The 24781-nt window shown below is 42.6% G+C and overlaps 1 protein-coding gene across 1 annotated transcript in view; it reads right to left on the reverse strand.

The window, feature by feature from the left end:
• Positions 1–796: 796 nt before the first annotated feature.
• EFCAB8 (EF-hand calcium binding domain 8) overlaps positions 797–24781 on the reverse strand; it is a 68782-nt gene continuing 44797 nt past the window's right edge. The window contains exons 22-26 of the mRNA XM_058562943.1: positions 18304–18472; positions 6329–6461; positions 4932–5136; positions 4749–4847; positions 797–3749 (exon numbers count right to left, since the gene is read on the reverse strand). Coding sequence (XP_058418926.1) covers positions 3276–3749; positions 4749–4847; positions 4932–5136; positions 6329–6461; positions 18304–18472 — 1080 coding nt within the window. The 3' untranslated portion in view covers positions 797–3275. The remainder of the gene's footprint in view (positions 3750–4748; positions 4848–4931; positions 5137–6328; positions 6462–18303; positions 18473–24781) is intronic.

Consider the following 24781-nt stretch of genomic DNA (forward strand, 5'->3'; position numbering starts at 1 on the left):
TTCAAGGCCATTGGTGCAACAGGCAGAGAACAGATGGAGGGGAGACAGGCGTGGCTCCTCAGGCCCTGGGCCTGGGAGGAGGGAGGGCGCTGTGGGGCTCCTAGGTGACCAGGAGCAGGACACCAGGCCTCCGACCAGCATCCTCACACACCAACCCCTGCTGACGCTGGCCTCCGCCTCCTCATCTGGGTGTTCAGCTCCTGACCCTGATGCTCAGAATAACCTGCCCGGCATCTGGGAGGGCCTGGGCCAGGGAGGGCTGGGTGTGGGCAGCGGGAGAGACAGGGGGTCGCTCACATCACAGTGGGCGGTGCTCAGCCCCACCTTCAGTCCTGGGCCTGGGATTCTGCATCTTGGGCGCCTGCTGCCTTGAGGGGCACCTGTGAACTCCTGTCCAGAGACAGATCTCCATGGTTGGCTGCGCCGGGGGCCGGAGGAGGGCCTCAGACTCTACAGTTATTTTCTCAAGTGCCTACAATGTGCCAAAACTAAAGCACAGGAGCAAATGCAGTAAATGTTGTTGTAACAGGGCTGGGTCCATTGAGGGGAGGGTTCACCGAGTCCCAGAGTCAGCTGGAAGCCTCCCCAGAGGTTGGTACGCCCTGGCCCCTAGTGTCCAGCGAGATGGTCCCTAAATCAGGATCTCCGGTCTTAAAGGGGACCCCGAATCTCCCTCCAGTTCAGCGCTGTGTAGAGGCCTTTAAAAAAAATCCCTCAAGGGCTGGTAACTGCTGTCCCCTCGTCCCCCCCTCCCCCCTCCCCTGCTTCCCTCCACCTCTGGGCAGAGGCCCTGGGCCTGCTCTCACCACCACCCTATCCACACACCTCCCCGCTTCCTGAGTCCTCCCCTCGAGACGCTGCCCAGAGCAGGATGCAGTGGAGGACCAGAGGGCTTTGGCTGAGAAAAACCTGGGTTCAAGTCCCAGAGCTACCAGTTTCTAGATGTGAAAACTCACACTTCCCTGTTAGAGCAGCCGAGCCCTGGGGACCCTCCTAGTGCTTATCTCCTGAGACTCTCAAAGGTGGGAGGCCCCACAGATGCCCACTGCAGGCCGAGAAGCAAAGCACAAACACGGTGAGCACGGAGCACCTGCCCCACGTGGTGCAACTGAAAGTGGGCTGAGGAGTGGACTGTGGGGTCATGCTCTGTGATCTCCTCCCCTGCCAGGGCAGGGACCGTTGTTCAGGACCGGATTTCGATGGCTCTGCCAGGGAAAGGGCCGCCCTGGCCTACAGACAGAGCCCCTGAGGGAATCTGTCACCTCATCTGAGGGGAGCCTGTCCCGGGGGCAGCCAGGCCAGAGCTCTCACACACCGCAGAGGGCTCTCTGCTGGGGGCTGCAGGATTCTTCCCAGTCTGCCTCTCTGGTTGCCGCGAGGCTCAAATGCAACAAGGTACCAAGTAGCCCCTGAGAAGAACCAAGCAAGAGGGGGGCAGAGGGCCAGGCCTGCCACCAGAGGGGTCAGGCTGAGGACCCACATCTGGCCAGCCCGCCCAGCCACAGCCCCTGCGCTCAGAAGATCCGTCTTCAGCCCTCACTTCTGCACTGTAGGTTCCTAAGGCTCGTGTGGCTTCCGGGTCATTTGAGGGGATCTATGAACTAAGGATTGGCATGGCGTGAACTGTATCCTCCAAAAAACATGTTGAAGTCCTGACCCCCATACCTCAGATTGTGACCTGATTTGGAAATAGAGCAGCTGCAGATGTAACTGGTTAAGATGAGGTCATGCTGGAGTAGGGTGGGCCCCTAATCCCATGACTGGTGTCCTTATAAGAAAAGAGATCCACACAAGGAGGAGACCACCACGTGAAGACACGAGCACGCGAGGGGAGGCCAGGGATCAGAGCCCGCCGCTGCAAGCCGGGACGCCAGGACTGCCGGCCTCCACCAGACACCGCGGACACAAGGAAGAGTCTCCCCGACCGGTTTCCGAGGGGGTGCAGCCCTGCCCATGTCTGGATTTCTGGCCTCCAGCACCAGGAGACAAGACATTTCTGTTGTTTTAAGCCACCGGTTTATGGTTCTTTGTTAGGGAAGCCCTGGGAAACAGATACAGGGATCATATTGGGGTACACATGCAAAGGTATTTGGGCCTCAGTAATACGGCTCCTGGGTGCCCCCTGACCCCTTAACCTAAGAACCAAGCCCTGGAGGGCTCAGGTCATAGTTTCCCATAGCAGAGAGAATAGGGTGGCCCCAGTGACAGAGGGGACTCCCTGCCAGAAAGGAGAGGGAGCCCTGTGCTTGCACCCTGGGGAGTGTGAGAGGGAAATGGGAGCGGAGAGAGTGAGAACCGCACATTCCCCCCTCAGGGCTGAGCCTTGGGCTGGGCAGGAGGATCTTTGGGAACATAGAGTGTTGCAGAGACCCCCTGAGAACACGGGGCCTGCAGCCCACCTTCTTGCCGCTCCGGCAAGCCCCACCTAGCGTGACACCGTGGCCACTGTGGCGCAGCAGCAGTGGCCCTCGGGCTCTCCACTGGCGGCAGGCCGTGTGTCCGGTTTCCTCACGTGCCCCAGGATGGGCTGGGGAGCTACCAAGAGGGCTGGGGCCCAGCAGAGGCCTGGACGGTCACCTCAGGGCCGGGGGGGACAATGAGCCCAGAGACGATTGGGGGCTCCAAAGCTAGACAGTGACAAAGCCAGGCTGGGGTGCTGCCCACCACACTTCTGGGCCTCCCCTGCATGAGCGATGGAACAGTTTGTAAACGCAGGGTTTCCTGTGGTGGAGTGCCTGATGGGAAGGAGGACAGACACACAGCAGGAGCAGGAGACAGACAGCCGCCACAACCTCAGGACGGCTGCTGGGCCTCACTCTCACGGCGAGGCCGAACCAAGTTTCAGAACCAGACAGCTCGCCCCAGGGGCGTGACCCACCCACCATGTCACCACAGGACCCGCAAAGCCCCTGCCCCGGGCCCAGGCCTGTCGCCAGCCAGACAGCTGCACCAGGTGTCCTGGGGGAGTCTCCTCCCTCATCCGCCCAGGGCCTTGTCAGGGGAACGTGACCTAATCTTGGAGACACAGCCTGGTGCAGAAGGGGGCGAGGGACACACAGCCCAACCCCACGGCTGTGGGACTCCAACAGCTGAGAACATTTATTTTCTTCTCCAAGACTCTGGGGAAGAAGGTCAACTTTAGGAGGCAGGCAGAGTGGGGACAGCCAGGGGAAGGTCCATATCCTCTTGGCCGGGCAGAGGGTAAACCAGGGACAGACAGGACCCCCACGGGCCTGGTCCCCCTGCTGGAGGCCTGGAGAGAAGTGTGGGCCACCTCAGAACCTGACGTGGGAGCCCTTCTGCCCGGAGGACAGAAGGGGGCCCTTCAGCTGCCTCGAGCGCTGCTTGAGGGAGGGGGCAAGATGCATGGCGGTCACCAACCTCTGTGGGGCATACCTGGACACGTGGCACAGGCCTGTCGGGGAGGACTGGGCCACGGAGGCCGACCGGGGCCGCAGCAAGGAAAGGGAGGACTGGAACCAAGGGCAGGGGAGCAAGCTGGACTCCAGGAGGCCGGAGCCTGAGGCTGACGAGGCAAGTGAAGAGAGCGGGGAGGGGACGGCAGCGGGCATGCTGGCTGTAGTGTTGGGCGTGGTCTGCCTGTCGGGATCCAGGTCCTTCTGGATGTCGTGGGTCGCCATGGAGATGAGCTGGCCCTGCTGGTCTAGGGCCTTGCACATCATGAAGTCAGTCTGCTGGGTGGGCGCCAGTTCTTTGAAGTGCAGGCTTTGGTAGACCTGAGCTGAGATCTGTGGGGAACAGGGCAGGGGCCGTGGATGGGGAACCTAGGACCAAGAGCAGGACCAGCGAAAGGCCAGGCCCCGGGGCCTGTGAAAGAACTCTCCAGAGTGCTGCAGTTGTCGCTGACGACAGCCTGCCGAGCCTGCGAACCCACTGCGCACCAGACCTGGCACACAGCCCTTCTCCTGGTGCTGGCAACAACCCTGTGAGTGGGCACTGGACTGTCCCTAGCTCAGAATGAGGCCTCAAGCTGGACCCCACGTGTGGCCTAGGTGTGTGGAGCTCCCCAGACATGCTCCCACCACTCCGGTGAGCACTCGCCAAGCTGCGCTTCGAGGCCCATCTCCCGGAGAGGGCAGGGACACTGAGCAGTCCCTCTCACGCTGACCTCTCCCCAGCCTGGGACAGAAGAGCTGTCTCACATTCTCTGAGTCCCCACTGCAGAAGGAGGGAGCTCCCATAATGCCCCTACAGCAGATGAGGAGGGAGAGCCTAGGAGAGGCTGGGATCTGCCCAAGCAAGAGGCAGGCAGGCTGGGGCTCAACGCTGGTCTTTCCAAAGTCCCGGCCCCTTTCTCTCCCCAAAGAGAGAGTCCCCCTCCATGCCCTCCGGCTCTTACGGACTGTGTGCCTGGCACCAGGAGACACTGTCTGCTCGCGAGCAGCCCGCGGTATGGAGACCTGAGCAGTCAGCACACTAACTAGCAAAGAATAGCCAGAGACGCTAGGAAACACTCTGACGGCTATCGCCAGGTGCCGGGCCCACGGAGGAACTCCTCCCCTAGGTCCGACGAGGTTTGTCCTCAAGGACAAAACCTGTGTCCATGGCCTCAGCCAGGCCCTTGGCAAACAGACCGACCAGACTGGCTTCATCCCAGAACTGTCTGAGGCCCAGAATCCTGTTAAAGGACGGATGTTCCCCTCACTCCCACTGCAGGGCCGTGTGGGCACAGGGGTGGCTGCTGACGGAGGTGGCTCCCCCGGCCCCAGCGCCTCAGCCGGCCTCACCTGGTGCTTCATCCAGCTGTAGGGTACTTTGGTGGACAGGAGCTCGGGGCTCCACGACCGCTCCCTGGGCTTGTACGCAGCTCCCACGACTCTGCTCGCCTGCACGAGTCACAGGTAAGAGTAGAGGCTCGGGGCTGAGAGTCAGGGGCCCCTCTACCCGCCATGTCCCCCGCCCAGTCTCACCTGCTTGCCCTTGGACTCCCACTCGCGCCAGCTGTTCTCGATGTCTTCCGGGGAGCGCTCTCCAGCCCACGGGGATGTCAGGCTTATCTTCTGCAGCCTGGCCCAGGCCTCGGCCTCCGCGTCCGCCTTTCTGTTCAGGAGCGCCATGAGTGCCACCTGCTCCCGCCGCTGGTGCACCAGGGCCTCTGCAAGATCCCGCTCCTCCCTGACAGGAGCGCATTTCACTCACAAGACGTCCTCTGTACTGCAAGGTGGGGTGGCCCTCCCAGAAACCCCAAGAGGGTTTCCCCTTCCTGGGCCTGATCCTCTCCAACCTTCTTATCCCTCCCCTGAGGCCATACTGCCCAGGGCCCATCATTGAGCAAGTGTTCACTTAATGTCAGCAAAGCCCAAATTAAACCAGCCCCCAACAAGTCCTGTGATCCTTCCCACCACCCTGTGTTCTCCCTCATGGACGCCTCACACCCTATCCAGACTTTACGTGGACCTCCCCTTATGGAATACTTAAACACTCTCTCCTTCCCAGGGAAACCCTGCCTCTGTCTTGTTTGATATCCCCCGACAGGACTGTAAAGATGTATGCCTTGATAGGAGCCACAAAGACTCTGTGGGTGCCTGGCAAACTCCTACTTATATATCAAAACCCAACTCCAAAATCTCTTCTTCTATGAAGTCTTCCTTGCTTGATCTACCTAATTAGGTAATTGTCCTCTGAGCCATTTCTGTTCTTAGTGGTCCCATCACTTATCACAGAGAACTGCAGCCATGAGTTTGCATGTCCATCTCTCCAACTGGACTGTGAGTTCTCTGAGGCAGGATCTGTATCTAGATTGTTTTGCATCTCTAAAACCTAACATAGGGCCTGGCAGTCAGGACCTCCATAAATATTTTTTTGAATGACCCAAAATTATTCGAGACTTGGTCAGGAATAAGGGTGCAGCGTGGGTGGGGGGGGAACCTGTGGAGGAAGGGACAAGTAGGAAGCAGCCTGCCTTCCCCATGAATCCGAGAAAGAAGGCAAGTGTCTGTTCAGGACCAGGCCCTGCGGGCTCTCCTCCAGGGGACTCTGGCCACCTAGACATGGCCTCTGCAGGGAAGCCAGCCCTGGAAACTCTGAATCCAGCTCTGGGACAGGGTCCCATCTGAGGACTTGGGGTTTTATATTTCCCACTGGTTTGTACTGCTCAGTCTCTCAGCTGAACTGGGCTAGAACACAGCCTTAGGCTCTTCGGCCACAGCCGCCACCTGTGGAGACAAGCTGCCTGCAGGTCCCAAGTCTCTGGCCTTCTGAGGCCCCTCCCCATATGTGCCCAGACTATCCAACCCAGGCAAGGCAGCCTGAGCCTGGGAGGCTCCCAGCATCCCCTCCTGGGGCCCAAGGAGGTGTGACAGCTCACCGCAGCTCTGAATAGAAGGTCTTCTGGGTGGCATCGATGGAGTCAGCTTCCTCTTTTAAGGTTTCTGTTAGTTCATGATCGCCAACCATCTGGGCATCCGGCAGCCTTTTCCAAACACTCAGGCCGAACGTCCCTGTGATTTAACCAGACCCAGCCCAGTAACAAGAACTCGCATACCCCCTCCTCTGAACCCTCTGCCCCTCACCCTCCACCCTCAAGAGTCAGCCAGCGCCCCCTTACCCCTGGCCTGCACCTCATGATGCCCACTCTATGCCAAGCATTATGCTGGCTACTCCACAAATACCTGGAGAAATCAGACACTAGCCCTAGGATCTGCTTGGAGCTCAGGCCTAGAGCATCCCACCGCCTGTGTAGGCTGAGACTAAGGGAGGATTAGGGCAACAACTGAGTGATCTTCAGCGGGGCTTCAGGTAGCTCGTGTTTAAAATGGCAATGGCACAAAATCATGAGGTGCCCGTCAGATGTGAGGTTCGGGGTGGGGCTGAGGAGGAACGGGGCTGGAGTAGAATGTTGGTAGTGCGAATAGAGAAACATGAGTCCTGCTCCTGGGCAGGGGATAGTGAGTAGCAGGCCATTCTCCTGCTGCAGAATTTTTTTAATTAAGAAAAATAAAACAAGTATGTTACAAAATCATATTTTTAAAAAATTAATGGAGAATTGTAGAAGCAAAGAGGACTGGATGAACTAAAATTACAGAAAGCGAAGAGTCCTTCTAAGAAGAACTGAAGCCGAGTGCTGCTTTCTTCTCTGGGCACAGGTTGAGTGAGAATCAGGCTCAGCTTAGGCAGAAGGAAGCTACTGGAGGGAATAAAAAACAGCAGAGTTTCTGATAGCCATTCTGGCTGGCGTGACGGATTAAGTCGATTCGAGTCCCAAATGCACAGCTGTTTTTCCCCCACCACATTTTCTGAGCACTGGGGGAGCTGAGGGTCTGGGGGTGGGCTAGAAAGCCAGAATGAGATCGTTGGGAGACAGAGTCCCACTGGAGGAAGAAGCCTACGGCAAACACAGAAGACTTCACCCTTGAGACGACTAAAGACAGAAGTAAACTGAGTCCACCTAAAGCTGCTGTCCAGAGCCAACCCAGCTCAATTCCCGATTGCACTGAGACGAGCAGCCCTACGCAGAGGAAAGAGGAAAATCATGTCAACTTCAGTCTCTACAGTTCTTTTATACAAAGTCCAGAAAAGTTTTGTTTTGGGTTTTTTTGGAGTGTTTTTGTTTTCGTTTTTTATTTTTTGTTTCATTGGGTTTTTTTTATGTATAAGACATGTGAAAAGACAGGAAAATATAATCAATAATCAAAAGAAGAAATAGGCATTAGACTAAGACCCACAGATAATTCAGACATTGGAGTTAGCAGATAAACACTTTAAAATAACTATTGTAAATAACGTTAAATAAAATAAAGGAAAATATGAAGAAAACGGAGAAAAAGGAGAATTTCAACAGCAAACTGAAATCTATAAAAAAGAATCAAATGAGCATTCTAGAATTAGAAAATACAATATCAGAAATTAAGAATTAATCAGATGGATTTAATAGCAGGCTGCATATAGATTAACGAACTAGAAGGCAATTCAGTGAAAAATATCCATACTGGAATGCAGACATTGAAAAAAAATGGAAAGAACACAACAGAGTATGACAGACATATGGGACAAAGTCAAATGGTCTTGCATACATGTAATTGGAATCCCACAATGAGAGAAAAGAGAGAATGGGCAAAAGCAATACTGTAGAGATAATATCTGAGAATTTGCAAAACTGATGCAAGACATCAATCCACAGATTGAAAAAGATCTGTGAATTCCAAGCAGGATAAATACAAACAAAACCACACTTGGCACATCATGTCAAACTGCTGAAGACCAAAAGCAGTCAGAGAAAAGAAAAAATTACCTTCGAAGTATCAACTTACCACTGACTTTTCAAGAGAAAATATAGAAGACAGAGGAATGGTCCTGTTTAAGTACTGAAAGAAAAGAAACTGCCAGCTGAGAATTCTACATCCAGTAAAACAGTCTTGAATTTTTAAGGCAAAATGACGATGTTTTCAGATAAATAAAAGCTTAAAGAACTTGTCACTAGCAGATCAACTCTATAAGAAATAATAAAGGAGGTTCCTCAGACGGAAGGAAAATGGTTGCAGACAGAACCCTAGAACTTCAGGAAGGAATGAAGGGCACTTGAAATGGTAAATGTGTGGGTAAATATAAAAAGAAATCGACTGCTTATGGTAACATTAATAACAAGGACTTGCGGGAAGACAGAACATGTGTAGAAGTAAAATATATGCTGGCAACAGTACAAACAACAGGAAGGGGAGGGGAAGCTTCTCGCACAGGAAGGGGTATCAGGTCAAGAGTGCAGGTTACAATCTCTAAGGTAACTACTAAAAAAAATTTAGGGCCAGCCCGGTGGCTTAGCGGTTAAGTGCACATGCTCCACTGCTGGCGGCCCGGGTTCGGATCCCGAGCACACACCGACGCACCGCTTCTCCGGCCATGCTGAGGCTGCGTCCCACATACAGCAACTAGAAGGATGTGCAACTATGACATACAATTATCTACTTGGGCTTTGGGGGAAAAATAAATAAATAAAATTATTTAAAAAAAATTAATTAATTAAAAAAATTAAAAAAATTTAAAAAACAGAAGAAGAAAACAGGATAATTTTTTAAAATACTTGATTAATCTGAAAGAAGGCAGAAAAGTAAGAATAAAGGAACAAAGAACAGATAAGCAGAAAACAAATATCAAGATGATAGACTTACACTATTTAAGTAATTTCATTAATATTTAAATAGAATAACATCCAATTAAAAGGCAAAGCTTGTGAGACAGGATATAAAAAATAAGACAATACAATGCTGTTTAAAAGAGGCACATTTAAATATAAGGACAGATAGGTTGAAAGCAGATGTGGTCAGAGGGTACAAAGTTCTGGTTATAAGATGAATGAGTTCTGGCGATCTAACGTACAGCATGGCGACTATAGGTAACAATATTGTATCGTATACTTGAAAGCTGCTAGAAGAGTAATCTTAAGCATTCTCACCACAAAAAAATAAATAGTAACTATGTGAGGTGATACAGTGTTAATTACCTTGATTGTAGTAATTGTTTCACAATGTATACATATATCAAATAATCATCTTATACACTTTAAATATCAGCTTACTCACTCTTTTGTTCTGTTTTTATTACTACGTCTTCATATTCACTAATCTATTCTTCTGCAGTGTCTAATCTGCTGTTAATTCCATCCAGTGTATTTTTATCTCAGACATATTGTTCTTTTTAATTTTTAATTTCAATTTGGGTCTTTTTACATATATTCCATTTCTTTCTTTAACATGCTGATGTTTTCTTCTACCTTTTGTAACACATGAAGTACATTTATATTATTATAAATTATATGTATATTATATTATACATTATATTATTATATATCATATATAATAACATATTATATAATTTATAATAGAAATATACATATATAACATAAATATTATAATATTAATATATAATATTATATTATACAATTATAACATTACATATTATATATAAATTATAATATCTCAGAGATTACTATTCTTTGCTGTCTGTAGTCTGATGTTTGGAAACTGTTTCATATATTTTGTTCAGGTTTTTAATTGTTTAAAGGAGGAATGTCAATCCAGTCCTTGTTACTCTATCATGTTGGAACCCACAGAAATGATACGTAATAGAAACAGACCCAAAGGTGAAACAGATATTGGATTTATCAAAGACTTTAAAATAACTTTGATTAATATGTTCAAAAACATAAAGTATAAAATGAGGAGTTTCATCACAGAAAAGGAAAAAATTAAAAATCATCAAAAAAATTTTAAACCCATAAAAGAGCTGAAAATTCAAGGAACCCTAAGTGAACCTAATTCAGAAAGTAAAAAGCCTTTGATAGCGGAAAAGATACCAAGGGCTGCATTCAATTCTGACAGAGTAACGGGAGGAGGACTATTGGGAAGTGTCCTCTCCCTTACAGACCTTTACTGTCTCTGAGTCAATGGCTTCCAAAAGCTAAGCATAAGGCTGGGGATGAGATATGGTTAGTATGTGGAAAGCTGAAGTCAAGGAAGAACTGAGAGAAATCCTTCAAAAGCACGCTGAGTCTTTACTAAGTGCAAGGAAGTATTATCCAAAGGGTAGGGGCAGGCAGGAGAGCTTAGAGAGGCACCCTGAGTCCTGCAGGGCCTTCCCCATGTACAAGGCAACAGCCAGCGGAAGGCTAGGCATGGGGCAGGTGAACTGAGGGAAGTCTCTCAAGGGAATTCAAGCCTATTGGCATGGTAGCCAACCTTTGAGAGCAGAGTCAGGCAGCAGGGTGAAAAGGTTCAGAAAGTTGGAGGCGGAGCTGAAAAGCAGAGAGAACTCCCTGAGCAAGCCAAATAAGCTGGCAGCCAGTTTGCAAAGCAGATAGCTCTCACACACATTAAAAAGCCTGGGAAGAGGAACAAAAGAAAGAAAGTTGGAAGCTTGGCTGTAAAACATAAAGATAACTCTAGAATCTCATCAATGTCCTGCTGAAGGAAAAGTCCTGATCCCATCCTCAAAATACTTGAAACCAGTGATGAACTAACTCTAAGTTCAACAAACCCCAGATCCAGCTTAACTACAAGTTAGACTAACTCATTTCCTACACCAATGACCTGAGAGAAGAAGGTGTGAACCCTTTTCTGGGGGTAAATATTATTTGCCTTTGGTCCAGCATACAATTTAAAAAATTACATGACACAGGAAAAAGCGAGAAAACACATCTATGATCTGTGGAACAATATCAAAGGTCTAACACGTGTAATTGAAACCTCAGAAGGAGAGAGAGAGAGAATGGGGTAGAATAAACATTTAAAGAGATAGTGGCCAAGAACTTTGCCAAATAGATGAAATACATTAAACCTTAGATCCAAAAATCTCAGCAAAACACAAACAGCATAAGTACAAGAAAATCGCACCAAGGCAAATCGTAAGCTATCTGCTGAAAGAGCTCAAGAATGCATTTAAAATAGAACAATTATAAGAAAGATCGCTAACTTTGCATGAGAAAAAAATGGAGACCAGGAGAAAACTGAGCATCTTTAAAGTGCTAAAAAAAGAAAAATAAATAAACCATTGACGTAGAATTCTATTATCACAGTTTATCCATTTCCTAGGACTGCCATGACAAATTATCACAAACTGCTGGCTTAAAAAAACAAATTTATGCTCTCACAGTTTTGGAGGCTGGAAGTCCAAAATTCAAGGTGGCAGCAGGGCCATGCTCTCTCTGATGTCTCTAGGGAAGAATCTGTTCCATGCCTCTCTCTCAGTTTCTGGTGGGCCTGGCAATCCCTGGCTTTCCTTGGCTTTAGATGCATCGCTCCAATCTCCGCCTCTGTCATTACATGGCATTCTCCCTGGGAGTCTCTCTGTGTCTCTTCTCTTCTTATAAGGACCAATCATATTGGATTAAGGATCCACCTTACTCCCACATGACCTCATCTTAACTAATTACACCTTCAATAGCTATATTTCCACATAAAGTCATATTCTGAGGTTCTGGGAAGACCACGAATTTTTGAAGGACACTGTACAACCCAGTACACACGGAAATTATCCTTCAAAAATGAAGGCAAAATAAAGACATTTTCAGACAGACAGACACTAAGACAACTTGTCTCCAGAAAATCTGTACTACAAGAAATGCTAAAATTCTGTAGGAAATGATACCAGAAGGCAGCGCAGATCTACAGAAAAGAATGAAGAGCACCAGGAAGAATAAATATCTGGGTAAATATAAAAAAAAAAATATTCATTAAAAGATTATTGACTAAAAACAAAATACAACAATGCATTATGAAGTTTACAGTAGATACAGAGGAAAAAATACAAGAGGGGCATCAAGTACAATAGGAGAATAAATGGAATTATACTCTTGAAAATTCTGCATTGTTCCTGTAGTAGTATATTATTATTTAAGGGTAAGACTGTGATAAGTTTAAAATTCTTATTAGAGGAAGCACTTAAAATTCCTCTAGAGGAACCACTTAAACACACACACACACAAAGAGACTAAAAAGTCAATACAAGAGATAGAATAGAATACAAAACAAAACAAAAGCAAAAAAGTCCACTCATCCAAAACAAAAAGGAAAAGAGGAATAGAGAAACGAAGAGCAGATGAAACAAATAGAAAATACAAATTAAGATGGTGGACTTAAATCTAACCAGTAAATTATTACATTATATGAAAATGGACTAAACACACCAATTAAAATGGGGAGATTTTCAGACTGCATTAAATGAAAGAGCAAGATCCAACTACATATTGTTTACAGGAAACAGACTTTAAATATTAAGACACAGGTTAAAAGTGAGAGGGTAGTAAATGATATCATTCAAGTACTAAGCATGACAAAGCATAAGGAAATTTGTCTGGCTATATAAATATTGGACAAAGCAGATTCGGGACAAGGAACATTACCAAAAATTAAAAAGACTTTTTTATAATAATAAAAGGGTCAATTCCTTTTATTAGGAAGACATAATAATCTTGAATGTGTCTATGCCTTGCAATTTAGAGACTCAAAAATTAAAGCAAAAACTGAAAGAACTAAAAGGAAAAATAGACAAATTCACAATCATACTTGGAAATTTTGACACCTTTCTCTCTCAGTAATTCATATAACACATAGACAAAAAAACAATAGAGATATAAAAGATTTGAACAATACTATCAACCAACTTGACCTAACTGACATTTATAAAATACTACATCCAATAGCAGCAGACCACACATCTTTTCAAAGTACACATGGAACATTCACCAAGATTGTCAATAAAATGGGCCATATAAAAGACACAATAAGTTTCAAATGATCAAAATCATATAGAGTGTATCTTCTGACTGCAATAGTTTTAAAATAAAAATCAATAGCAATAAGACAACTAGAAAATTCACCAAATTTTGGCAAATTAAGCAATATACTTCTAAATTACTCATAGGTCAAAGGAAAAATTAGAAATTATTTTTGACTGAGAGAAAATAAGACTGGAAACTAAAAAGTTGTAACATAAAAATTTGTGAGATATAATTAAAGCAGTGCTTAGAGGAAAATTTACAGTTTCAAATACCTACATTAGAAAAAAAGAAGATGTAAAAAAAAATGATCTAGGCTTCCACTTTAAGAAGTTGGAAACGGGCTGGCCCCGTGGCTTAGCGGTTAAGTGCACGCGCTCCGCTGCTGGCAGCCCGGGTTTGGATCCCGGGCACGCACTGACGCGCCGCTTCTCCGGCCATGCTGAGGCCGTGTCCCACATACAGCAACTAGAAGGATGTGCAGCTATGACACACAACTATGTACTGGGGCTTTGGGGGAAAATAAATAAATAAAATTAAAAAAAAAAAAGAAGTTGGAAAAAGAAGAGCAAATCAAATCCAAAGGAAATAGAAGAAAGGGAATAATTTTAAAATAAATAAAAGCAGGGGAGCTGTTGTTTAATGGGTACAGAATTTCAGATTTGCAAGATGTAAAAGCTCTGGAGATCTGTTGCACAATGACATGAATATATTTGACACTACTGAACTGAACAATTAAGATGGTTAAGATGGTAAATTTAATGTTATGTGTTTTTTACCACAATAAAAAAAATGGAAAAAAGTTATTTGATAATTTTATAGGTAAAAAGCTTATCAATAAATATTTTTACGTTATATAAACAAATAAATGCATAAATATATAAAATAGAAAATGAACAAATAGAAAAAAATCAATAAAGCCAAAGGTGATTCTTTGAAAATATTAATAAACTCATAAATCTCTCACAAAATTGATGAAAGAGAGAGAAAAGGAAAATACATATTGCCAGTATCAGGAATGAAAAGGGGATATTAATAGAGATCCTGTAGACATTAAAAAGATGATAAGGGGCTCTTGTGAAGAACTTAATGACAACTTATTTGAAACTTAGATGAAATGGACAAATTTCTAGAAAAAAATGAATTTCTCAAAACTGACACAAGAAGAAATAGAAAATCTAAATAGCCCTATATCTACTAAAGAAACTGAATTCATTGTCAAAATCCTTTCCATAAAGACTACCTGAGGGCCGGCCCCACGGCTTAGCGGTTAAGTGCGCGCGCTCCGCTACTGGCGGCCAGGGTTCAGATCCCGGGCGTGCACCAATGCACCGCTTCTCCGGCCATGCTGAGGCCGAGTCCCACATACAGCAACTAGAAGGATGTGCAACTATGACACACAACTATCTACTGGGGCTTTGGGGAAAAACAAAAAGGAGGAGGATTGGCAATAGATGTTAGCTCAGAGCCGGTCTTCCTCAGCAAAAAGAGGAGGATTAGCATGGATGTTAGCTCAGGGCTGATCTTCCTCACAAATACATACATACATACATACATACATACATACATACATACATACATACATAAATAAAGACTACCTGAGACCCAGTGAGTTTAATCAGTGAATCCTATCAAATATTTAAGGAAGACATAATACACATTCTACATAAATTCCCCCAGAAATTAAAGAGGGAGTACTTCCCAAATTATTCTATAAGGCTAGCATTACCCTGATACTAAAATCAAAGACATTACAAGAAAAGAAAACTTCAGATCAATATTCCTCATGAAAATAAATGCAAAAATTCTAAACAAAATTTCACCAAATAGAATTCAACAATATATAAAAAGAATAATACATCTTGACTGAGGTTTACCTTGGGAATGCAAGATTGGATTAACATTCAAAATTCAAAGAACGTAATTCACCACATTAACAGAATAAAGGAGAAAAACCATATGACCATTACAATAGAAGCAGAAAAATCATTTGACAGAATTCAACACCCATTCATGATTACAAAAAAAACCTCTCAGCTAACTAGGAATAGAGAGGCTACTATCAAAAAAGAAAGAAAGAAAGCAGAAGATAAGTGTTGGTTAGATGTGGAGAAATTGGAACCCTCATGCACTGTTGGTGGGAATATAAAATGGTGCAGCCACTATGGAAAACAGTATAGAGGTTCCTCAAAAAATTAAAAATAGAACTACCATATGATTCAGCAGTCCCACTTCTGACTATTTATCAAAAAAAATGAAAGCAGGATCTCAAAGAGATATTTCATCGCAGCATTATTCACAATACCTAGGTGGTTGAAACAACCTAAATGTCCATAAATGCATGTAAAGATAAACAAAAAATGTGGTACATACACACAATGAAATACTATTCAGCCTTTAAGAAGAAGGAAACCCTGTCTTATGCAGCAACATGGATGAACCTCGAAGACATTATGCTAAGTGAAATAAGCCAGTCACAGAAGGACAACTACTGCATGATTCCACTTATATGAGGTATCTAAAGCAGTCAAACTCATAGAAACAGAAAGTAGAATGGTGGCTGCCAGGGCCTGAGGGGAGGGGGATATGGGAGTTGTTGTTCAATGTGTATAGAGTTTCAGTTCTGCAAGATGATTAAGTTCTAGAAATGTGCCTTACAACAAAGTGTATATAGTTAACAACACTGTACTGTACACTTGAAATTTTGTTAAGAGGGTAGATTTCATGGGTTTTTTCCAGTATTATGGAAAAATAATTGACATATAACGTTGTGTAAGTTTAAGGTGTACAACATGATGATCTGATATACACAGATATTCCGAAATGATTATTACAGTAAGTTTAGTTAACACATCTGTCACCTCACACAGTTACCATTTTTTGGTAACTATTTTTTTGTTTTTTTGTGGTAAGAACTTTTAAGATCTACTCTCTTAGCAACTTTCAAGTATACAATACTATATAGTATTCTTTTTTTTTTTTTTGGCGTGGAAGATGAGCCCTGAGCTGACATCAATGCCAATCCTCCCCTTTTTTGCTGAGGAAGATTGGCCCTGAGCTAACATCCATGCCTATCTTCCTCCACTTTATGTGGGACGCCACCACAGCATGGCCTGAGAAGCTGTGCGTCAGTGCACGCCCGGGATCCGAACCCGAGCAGCCAGCAGCAGAGCAGGCGCCTTAACCACTACACCATGGGGCGGGCCCCCATATAGTATTCTTAACTATAGTCACTATGCTGTACATTAGATCCCCAGAACTTATTCATCTTATAATTGGAAGTTTGTGCCCTTCGACCATCTTCATCCATTTCCCCCATCCCACCCTCCGTCCCTGGCAACCACAAATCTACTCTCTGTTTTTATGAGCTTGATTTCTTTAAATTCCACATGTGAGATCATATAGTATTTGTCTTTCTCTGTCTGACTTATTTCACTTAGCATAAAGCCCTCCAGTTTCATCCATGTTGTCACAAATGGCAAGATTTCCTTCTTTTTTATGGCTGAATAATATTCCATACTTTCTTTCTCCATTTATCCACTGGTGGGCACTTAGGTTATTTCCATGTCTCAGCTATTATAAATAATACTGCAATGAACATTGTCGGTGGGGGATGTGGTGTAAATATCTCTTTGAGATACTGATTTCATTTCCTTCAGATATAATCCAGAAATGGAATTGCTGGATCAGTAAATTTCATGTTATTTGTTTTTACCACAATAAAAAAAAAGATTTTGAGGAGGAAAAAGATATAAAAAGCATGAACCATAAAGGATGAGATTGATAAAATGGATAACATTAAAATTAAGAACTTCTCTTCATCAAAAGATATCACTGAGAATAGAAAGCAGGCTCAAAATGGAAGGAGACATCTATAAAATACATAACTTGTATATATAAATAACTCCTATAAATCCAAAAGAAAAAGATAAGTCAATAGAAAAATGGGCAAAATACCTGAACGAGCACTTAACAAAACAATATAGCCAAGTGATCAATAAACACATAAACAGATGCTCAACATGACTACTCATCAGGGAAATTCAAATTGAAACCACAATGAGAGGCCACTACATATCCATCAAAATGGCTAAAATTTAAAGCACTGACAATACCAAGTGTTGGCATAATTGTGGGACAATAAGAGTTGCTGTCCACGGCTGGAGAAAGAGTGCACATTGGTAACCACCTGGAAAGACTGTTTGGCAGTATCTACTGAGACTGAATATACATGCCCCGTGATTCGGCAATTCCATTCTTAGATTTCCAACAGATGCGCATACATTTGTTCACCAAAACACAGGTATAAGAATGTTCATAGCAATGTTATTTTTAATAGCCCAAAATAGCCAGAAGCAACTCCAATGTCCACCAATAGTAGCACAGATAAATAAATTATGGTACCTCAACAACAGAATACTATTCAGCAAGGAGAATGAACGAACTACTACATTCAACAAATGGCCGAATTGCACCGACATAATGGTGTTTGAGAGAAAGAAGCCAGATACAAAGGAGAACCTATCGTATATTTCCATTTATACAAAAGTCAAAACCAGACAAATCTAATTTGTGGATTTAGAAATCAGGACAGTGGTTACTTTTGGAGAGGAGCAGGCAGTGACAGTCGGAGTGGGGGGATGAGGGGAGCCCCGAGTGCTGGTAATGTTCCATTTCTTGATACGATGGTGGCTATATGGGTATATGCCTACTTTCTGAAAATTCACCAAGCTGAACCCTTTTGGTTTGTGCACTTTTTTTATGTATGTTATAATGCAAGAATTTATTTTTTAAAAGAGAAAGGAATATCCTTTATCAGATATATGATTTGCAAAATTATGCAAAGGCAAATACTGTTGGGTGAATGGGTGGATGGAGAGTTGACGGATGAACGGACAGACTGCTGAATGGACAAGCGGATAGACTCACATCCTGTAATACTATTTGAGCAAAGACCACTGCTGTGGCCTGAACCCTCCACCCCCAGGATATCAGGTTTATGCCAGCTTATCTTCTAACGGGGACAGGGACAGGAAGGGCCATGGGGCATGGCTGAGCTTCAGCAGGACTCATACCAATGGCATCACCGGTGAGTCTCCAAGCCTTGACGTCCCGGTCCTGGCCAGCACTGAGAACCAGCTGGAAGCTGTCCACGTACAGGATGTCTGCCACACTATCCAAATGGCCCTTCCAGGTAATCAGAAGCTTGGGGGGGACCAGGGAAATGGTCTGGCCAGCCACAACCTACAGAGGACAGCACAGGAGAACTACTTATACCAAGACCATCACACAGGCTCATCAGAGGGCACCCAGAACTGGACGGCCCTGGGACACGGGCCAGGGTTCTAGCTCTGCACACACTCCCACATAAACTTTCTGGTGACCTTAGGTAAGTCCAGCACTTCTCTGGCCCTCACTGGCCCCTTTGGTAAAATCATAAAAAGCATTTGCATATTGCTATATTGTTTACCAACTGCCTCTATACAGATTATTCCATTTGAATTTCACAACATGAGTCTCACCATTTCACAGAGGAGAGATGTGAGAGTCAGAGATGTTCAGCAACCAGCCCAAAGCCACACAGCTAGAAAATGCTGGGGCTAGGACAAGAACCCAAGTCTCCTAAAGATATTCAGCTGGGCATTGGGCATAGAACAGGGTGAGTAAGGGGGTGATGTATCACATTTTACTACGAAAGAATAACTCTACTTAACTGGAAACTGAGTGACAATATCCAAGACCTTTTTAAATAAAACAAGACTAATGAGGGGGGACGTATTTTACCATATTCATGCATGTAAAGTCACAATAATAAAAAGCTTTAAACAGAACAATGAAAGACAATAGAGAGCTCAGACACCAACCCAAATATATACATAAAGCTTTGGTATACGGTAAGAGTGGCAGGGAGACTTGTGATGGAGAGTAGGACTAGATAAACAGTGCTGGAATACCTGATGAACCATTTAGAGAAACTGAAATCATTGTTATATGTCTCACAACTCATAAACTCGAAAGGTCAAAGAATTCTTCTTAATGAAACCACAAAACATCTGAAAGAAAGTGTAAGTGACTACTTATCTCTGAATAAGAAAGTGATACATGATGAGAAATATCACAATGGGAGGAAAAATCAACCACAAAAAAATACTGTAATTTTAAAATCGTCATAAATGAAATTAGGAGGCATATCACAAATTGGGGGGAAATATTTGCAGTGCATATGACAATGAGTTCATATCTTTTAATATATTTTTAAATGATTATACACCACTTACAAAAGATGGTTACCACAATAGAAAAATGGGCAGAGGGCATGAAGAGGCAATTCACAAAATTATACATGGCCAACAAAATAGGAAAGATGTCAACATCACTAAAAAGCAAAACTATCTTAATTAAAATCAAAAGAAGCCATTTGTATCTAAAAATGGGCCAAGAGTTTTTTCACTGTAAATATTTATTTATTGAATGTCTTCAATAAGCAAGGCACTCTGATAGACCCAGGGGACCCTGATTCAGATGAATACCGTGGATAATAAACACCTAATGTTGTCAAGGATAAGGCAAAACAGGCTAATAAAGTACAAAACTGTATAAACCTCCTGGAGTGTGGTTTGGCAGTGCGCATTAACGTCCTTAGAAAGATTTATGTTCTTTTACATACTATTTCCTTGGGGTAAATTGTTTTCAGAAAAACAACTACAAACAAAAGATTTGTGAAAAAGCATATTTGCTCCATCATTTTTATAGCTTTTAAACCCAGCTTTATTGAAATATAATTCACATACAATTTACCCATTTAAAGTGCTCACTTCAGTGGTTTTTCATACACACACAGTTTGCAACCACCATCACAATCAATTTTAGACTATTTCAAAACCCCAAAAAGACCCACTCACAGTCACTCCTCATTCCCCCCCACCCCAGCTCCATCCACCAGCTCTAGGACCCCAATAATGTACTTCTGTCTCTAAAGATTTGCCTAATTCTGGACAGTTTGTATAAATTAAATCATACAATATGTAGTCTTTTGTGACTGGCTTCTTTCACGTAGCAAAACGTTTTCAAGGTTCATCAGGTTGTACCAAGTATCAGTACTTCATTCCTTTTTATAACTGAATAATATTCAATTTTATTGATATATCACACTTTATCCATTCATCAGTTATGAACATTTGGGTTGTTTTCACCTTCTGGCTTTTATGACTAATGCTGCTATAAACACTTGTGTACAAGATACTGTGTGGACATGTTTTCATTTCTCTTAGGTATATACTTGGGAGTGGAATTGCTAGGTCATATGGTAACTCTATGTTTAACTTTTTGAGGAACTGCCAAACTGTTTTCCAAAGTGTTTGTACCATTTTACACTCTCACCAGCAATGGATGCGAGTTCCAGTTTGCCCACATCTTAGCCAACACTTGTTATTACCTGTAGCCGTCCTAACGAGCGTGAAGTGAGATCTCATTATGGCTTTGTTATGCATGTCCCTGATGGCTAATGATGTTCAGCATCTTTTCATGTGCTTATTGGCGATTTGTATATCTTCTTTGAAGAAATATCTGTTTAGATCCTTTGCCCATTTTTTAATTGGGCTGTCTTTTTTACCGTTGAGTTATAAAAGTTCTTCATATATTCTGGATACTAGTCTCTTACCAGATACATGATTTGCAAATATTTTCTCCCATTATATAGGTTGCCCTTTTTTACCTTTTTTTTTTTTTTTTTGGTGAGAAAGATTGGCCCTGAGCTAATGTCCATTGCCAATCTTCCTCTTTTTGCTAAGGAAGATTAGCCCTGAGCTAACAACCGTGCCCATCTTCCTCTATTTTGTATATGGGACGCTGCCACAGCATGGCTTGATGAGAGGTGCATAGGTCCGCGCCTGGGATTCGAACCTGCGAACCCCGGGCCACTAAATGGAGCGCGTGAACCCAACCACTATACCACCTGGCTGGCCCACCTTTCTTACTTTCTTAATGGTGTCCTTTGCAGGCCAAAAGTTTTCAATTTTGACGAAGTTCAATTTTTTTTTCTTTTGTTGCTTGTGTTTTTTGGTGTCATATCTAAGAAACATTGCCTAACTCAAGGTCATGAAGAATTCTCCCTATGATTTCTTCTAAGAGTTTTATAATTTTAGCTCTTACATTTAGGTCCATGATCCATTTGAAGTTAATTTTTTGTGTATGTTGTGAGTTCATTCTTTTGATGCGGATACCCAGTTTTCCCAGCACCATCTATTTAAAAAAACTATTCTCTCCTCCATTTGATTCTCTTGGCACTTGTCAAATCAATTGACGAGAAATGTTAGGGTCTATTTTTCAACTCTTAATTTTATTCCATTGACCTATACGTCTGTCCTAATGCTAGTAGCACATTTATCTTTACTGTAGCTTTGTGTAGTAAGTTTTATAATTGGGAAGGGTGAGTATCCCCCACCTCTGTTCTTCTTGTTTAAGACTTTTTTGACTATTCTAGGTCCTTTGCATCTTCATATGAGTTTTAGGGTCAGCTTGTCAATTTCTTCAAAAAAAGGCAGCTGGGATTTTGCTATAGTTTATACTGAATCAATTTGGGAAATATTGCTGTATTAACAAGGTTAGATCTTCCAATCCATGAACATGGGATGTGTTTTCATTTATTTAGGTTTCTTTCATTTCTTTCAACAATGTTTTGTAGTTTCCAGAGTACAAGTTTTATATTACTTTTGTAAATTCATTCCTAAATATTTTGTTCTTTTTGGTACTATTGTAAATGAAATTGTTTTCTTAATTTCATTTTCAGACTATTCATTGCTAATGTATAGAAATACACCGATTTTTGTATACTGATCTTGCCCATGCAAGCCTGTTGAACTCACTGGTTAGTTCTAACAGATTTTAGTGGATTCTTTAGGATTTTCTACATATAAGTTTTATGTCATCTGAAAATAGAAACAGTTTTACTTCTTCCTTTCCAATCTGGATGCCTTTTATTTCATTTTCTTGCCTAACTGCACTTCCAGCAAATGTTAGTAGAAGTGGCAAGAGCAGACATCCTCGTCTTATTTTGATCTTAGGAGGAAAGAATTTAATCTTTCACCATTAAGTATGATATTAACTGTGAGTTTTTCATAGATAGCCTTTATCAGGTTGAGGAAGTTTCCTTTTATTCCTTGTTAATTGAGTGTTTTTATCAGGACAAGGTGTTGGATTTTGTCGAATGCTTTTTCCACATCTATTGAGATGATTATGTGTCTTTTGTTCTTTATTCAATTAATCTGGTGTATCACATTAATTGATTTTGGACACTAAACCAACCTTGCAATCCTGGGATAAGTCTCACTTGGTCATGGCATATAATCCTTTTCATATGTTGCTGTATTCAATTTGATAGTATTTTGTTGAGGATATTTGTGTCTATATTCATAAGAGATATTAGTCTTTAGTTTTATTTTCTTGTGATGTCTTTGTCTAGTTTTGGTATCAAAGTAATTCTAGCCTCATAGAAATCTCTTTTGGAAGAATTTATGAAGAACTGTTATTAATTCTTCTTTAAATATTTGGTATAATTCCCCAGTGAAGCCATCTGTATCTGGACTTTTCTTTGTGAGAAGTTTTATTACTAATTCAATCTTTTTACTTGCTATATTCATATTTTCTATTTATTCAGATTTTCTATTTCTTCTTGAGCCCATTTTGGTAGTTTATATCTTTCTAAGAATTTGTCCAGTTTCTATCATTTTTTGATAAGAAAAATTAGAAACTGTCCTATTGTCCAACAATAGGTAACAAGTTAAATAAATGATTGTACCTCTCTAAAGTGAAATATTACTAAATCATTAGAAAGTCCTATTTTCAAAAATATTTGATGATATAGAAAATTCTAGTTACATATGATATAATCCCAATTTACTTAAAATATATCATTATAAAACTAAGAGCAGATGGTCAGGAACACAGATTCTGGAGTCAGACTGACTTGGGTTTACTCCCAGGTCCAACATTGGAGCTGTGCGAGCTTAGATAGGTCCATCCAGCTCTTCAGTTTTACCTTCCTCATCTGAAAAATAACATCTCCCTCACAGAGTCATTATGGAGATTCAATGAAAGGATACGTAAAAGCACTTATCACAATCCCTGAAACATAGTAAATAAATGACACATTGTTGTTGTTATTATAATGATTGTATTAACATTATAGATTCCTCATATACTGAACCCATGGGTAACCAATTCCCAACCGATTTGAATGCTGTGAAATTCTCTTCTTACTAAAACTAGACTAGACATAATATATTTGTGCAGAGATTCAAGAGGCACCGAGACGGCAAGATGGCTATCAACATTGCAAATGCATATAACCCTTTGACCTAGCAATCCTATTTTCAGGAATTTATCCTACAGACATTTTTTTTTCACACGTAAAATAACATATTCACTATTCATTCTTGTTTAAGAACAAAAGACTGAAAACAACCTCAATTTCCCTTAAAATGGAATTATATCAATAATATATCCTATGGCTTACTACACCCATAAAAAAATAATGTACTGGGGGCCAGCCCAGTGGCATAGTGGTTAAAGTTCATGTGCTCCACTTTGGCAGCCTGGGGTTTGCGGGTTCAGATCCCGGGCGCAGACCTACACATCACTCATCAAGCTATGCTGTGGTGGCATCCCACATACAGAATAGAGGAAGATTGGCACAGAAGTTAGCTCAGGGCCGATCTTCCTCATCAAAAAAAATAATAATAATAATAATACTAGTAATGTACTGATATGCAAAGATCGCCAAGATATATTATGGAGTTAGAAAAGCAAAGTGAGTAGTACCAGTGTGTATGACGTGCTACCTACGTGTAAAAATAAGGGGGAGAAAACCTTACACATTTGTGTTTGCATAAATAAACACTGGGAGAATAACCAAAAATCAATAGAAGTGGTTACTTCAGGGAACAAGAAGCACTATTTTTTGGGGGGACAGTTGTAACTGTGACTCCTCCTCACTGTAAGCCTTTTCACACTGCCTGACTTTTTAAACTTTCATTGATATATAATACACATATAGAAAAATTTACATATCAAAAATGCACCACTGAATAAATTTTTACCAACTGGACACGATGGTATGATCAGATCTAGATAATAAAACAGAGCGTTGTCAGCCCCTAGAAGTCCCTCTTATGACTGCTTCCAGCCACTCCACACCCCTACAAAGATAATCACCTCTGATAGGATAGGTTTGTTTTGTCTGTTTTTGTACTTGATATAAATGGAACTATAAACATACAATATATACTCTCTTGTGTCTGACTTCTTTTACTTAAATTGTTTGAAGAAATACTCATTTTGTAGCGAGTAGTAAATCATTCATTTCCAATGCTGGATGTTATTCTGTATAGTGTATATACCACAATTTATTTTTCTAGTCTATGTTGATGGACATTTGGGTTGTTTCAAATGTGGAGTTATTACAAATAGTAATTCTATCAGCATTCTTATGCATGTTTCTTAGAGCACAGATTTCTCTCAGGTATAAACCTAGGAGTGGGATTACTGAGTCACAGA

Source organism: Diceros bicornis, chromosome 19 (assembly GCF_020826845.1).
Source record: "Diceros bicornis minor isolate mBicDic1 chromosome 19, mDicBic1.mat.cur, whole genome shotgun sequence".
Classification (NCBI taxonomy): Eukaryota; Metazoa; Chordata; class Mammalia; order Perissodactyla; family Rhinocerotidae; genus Diceros; species Diceros bicornis.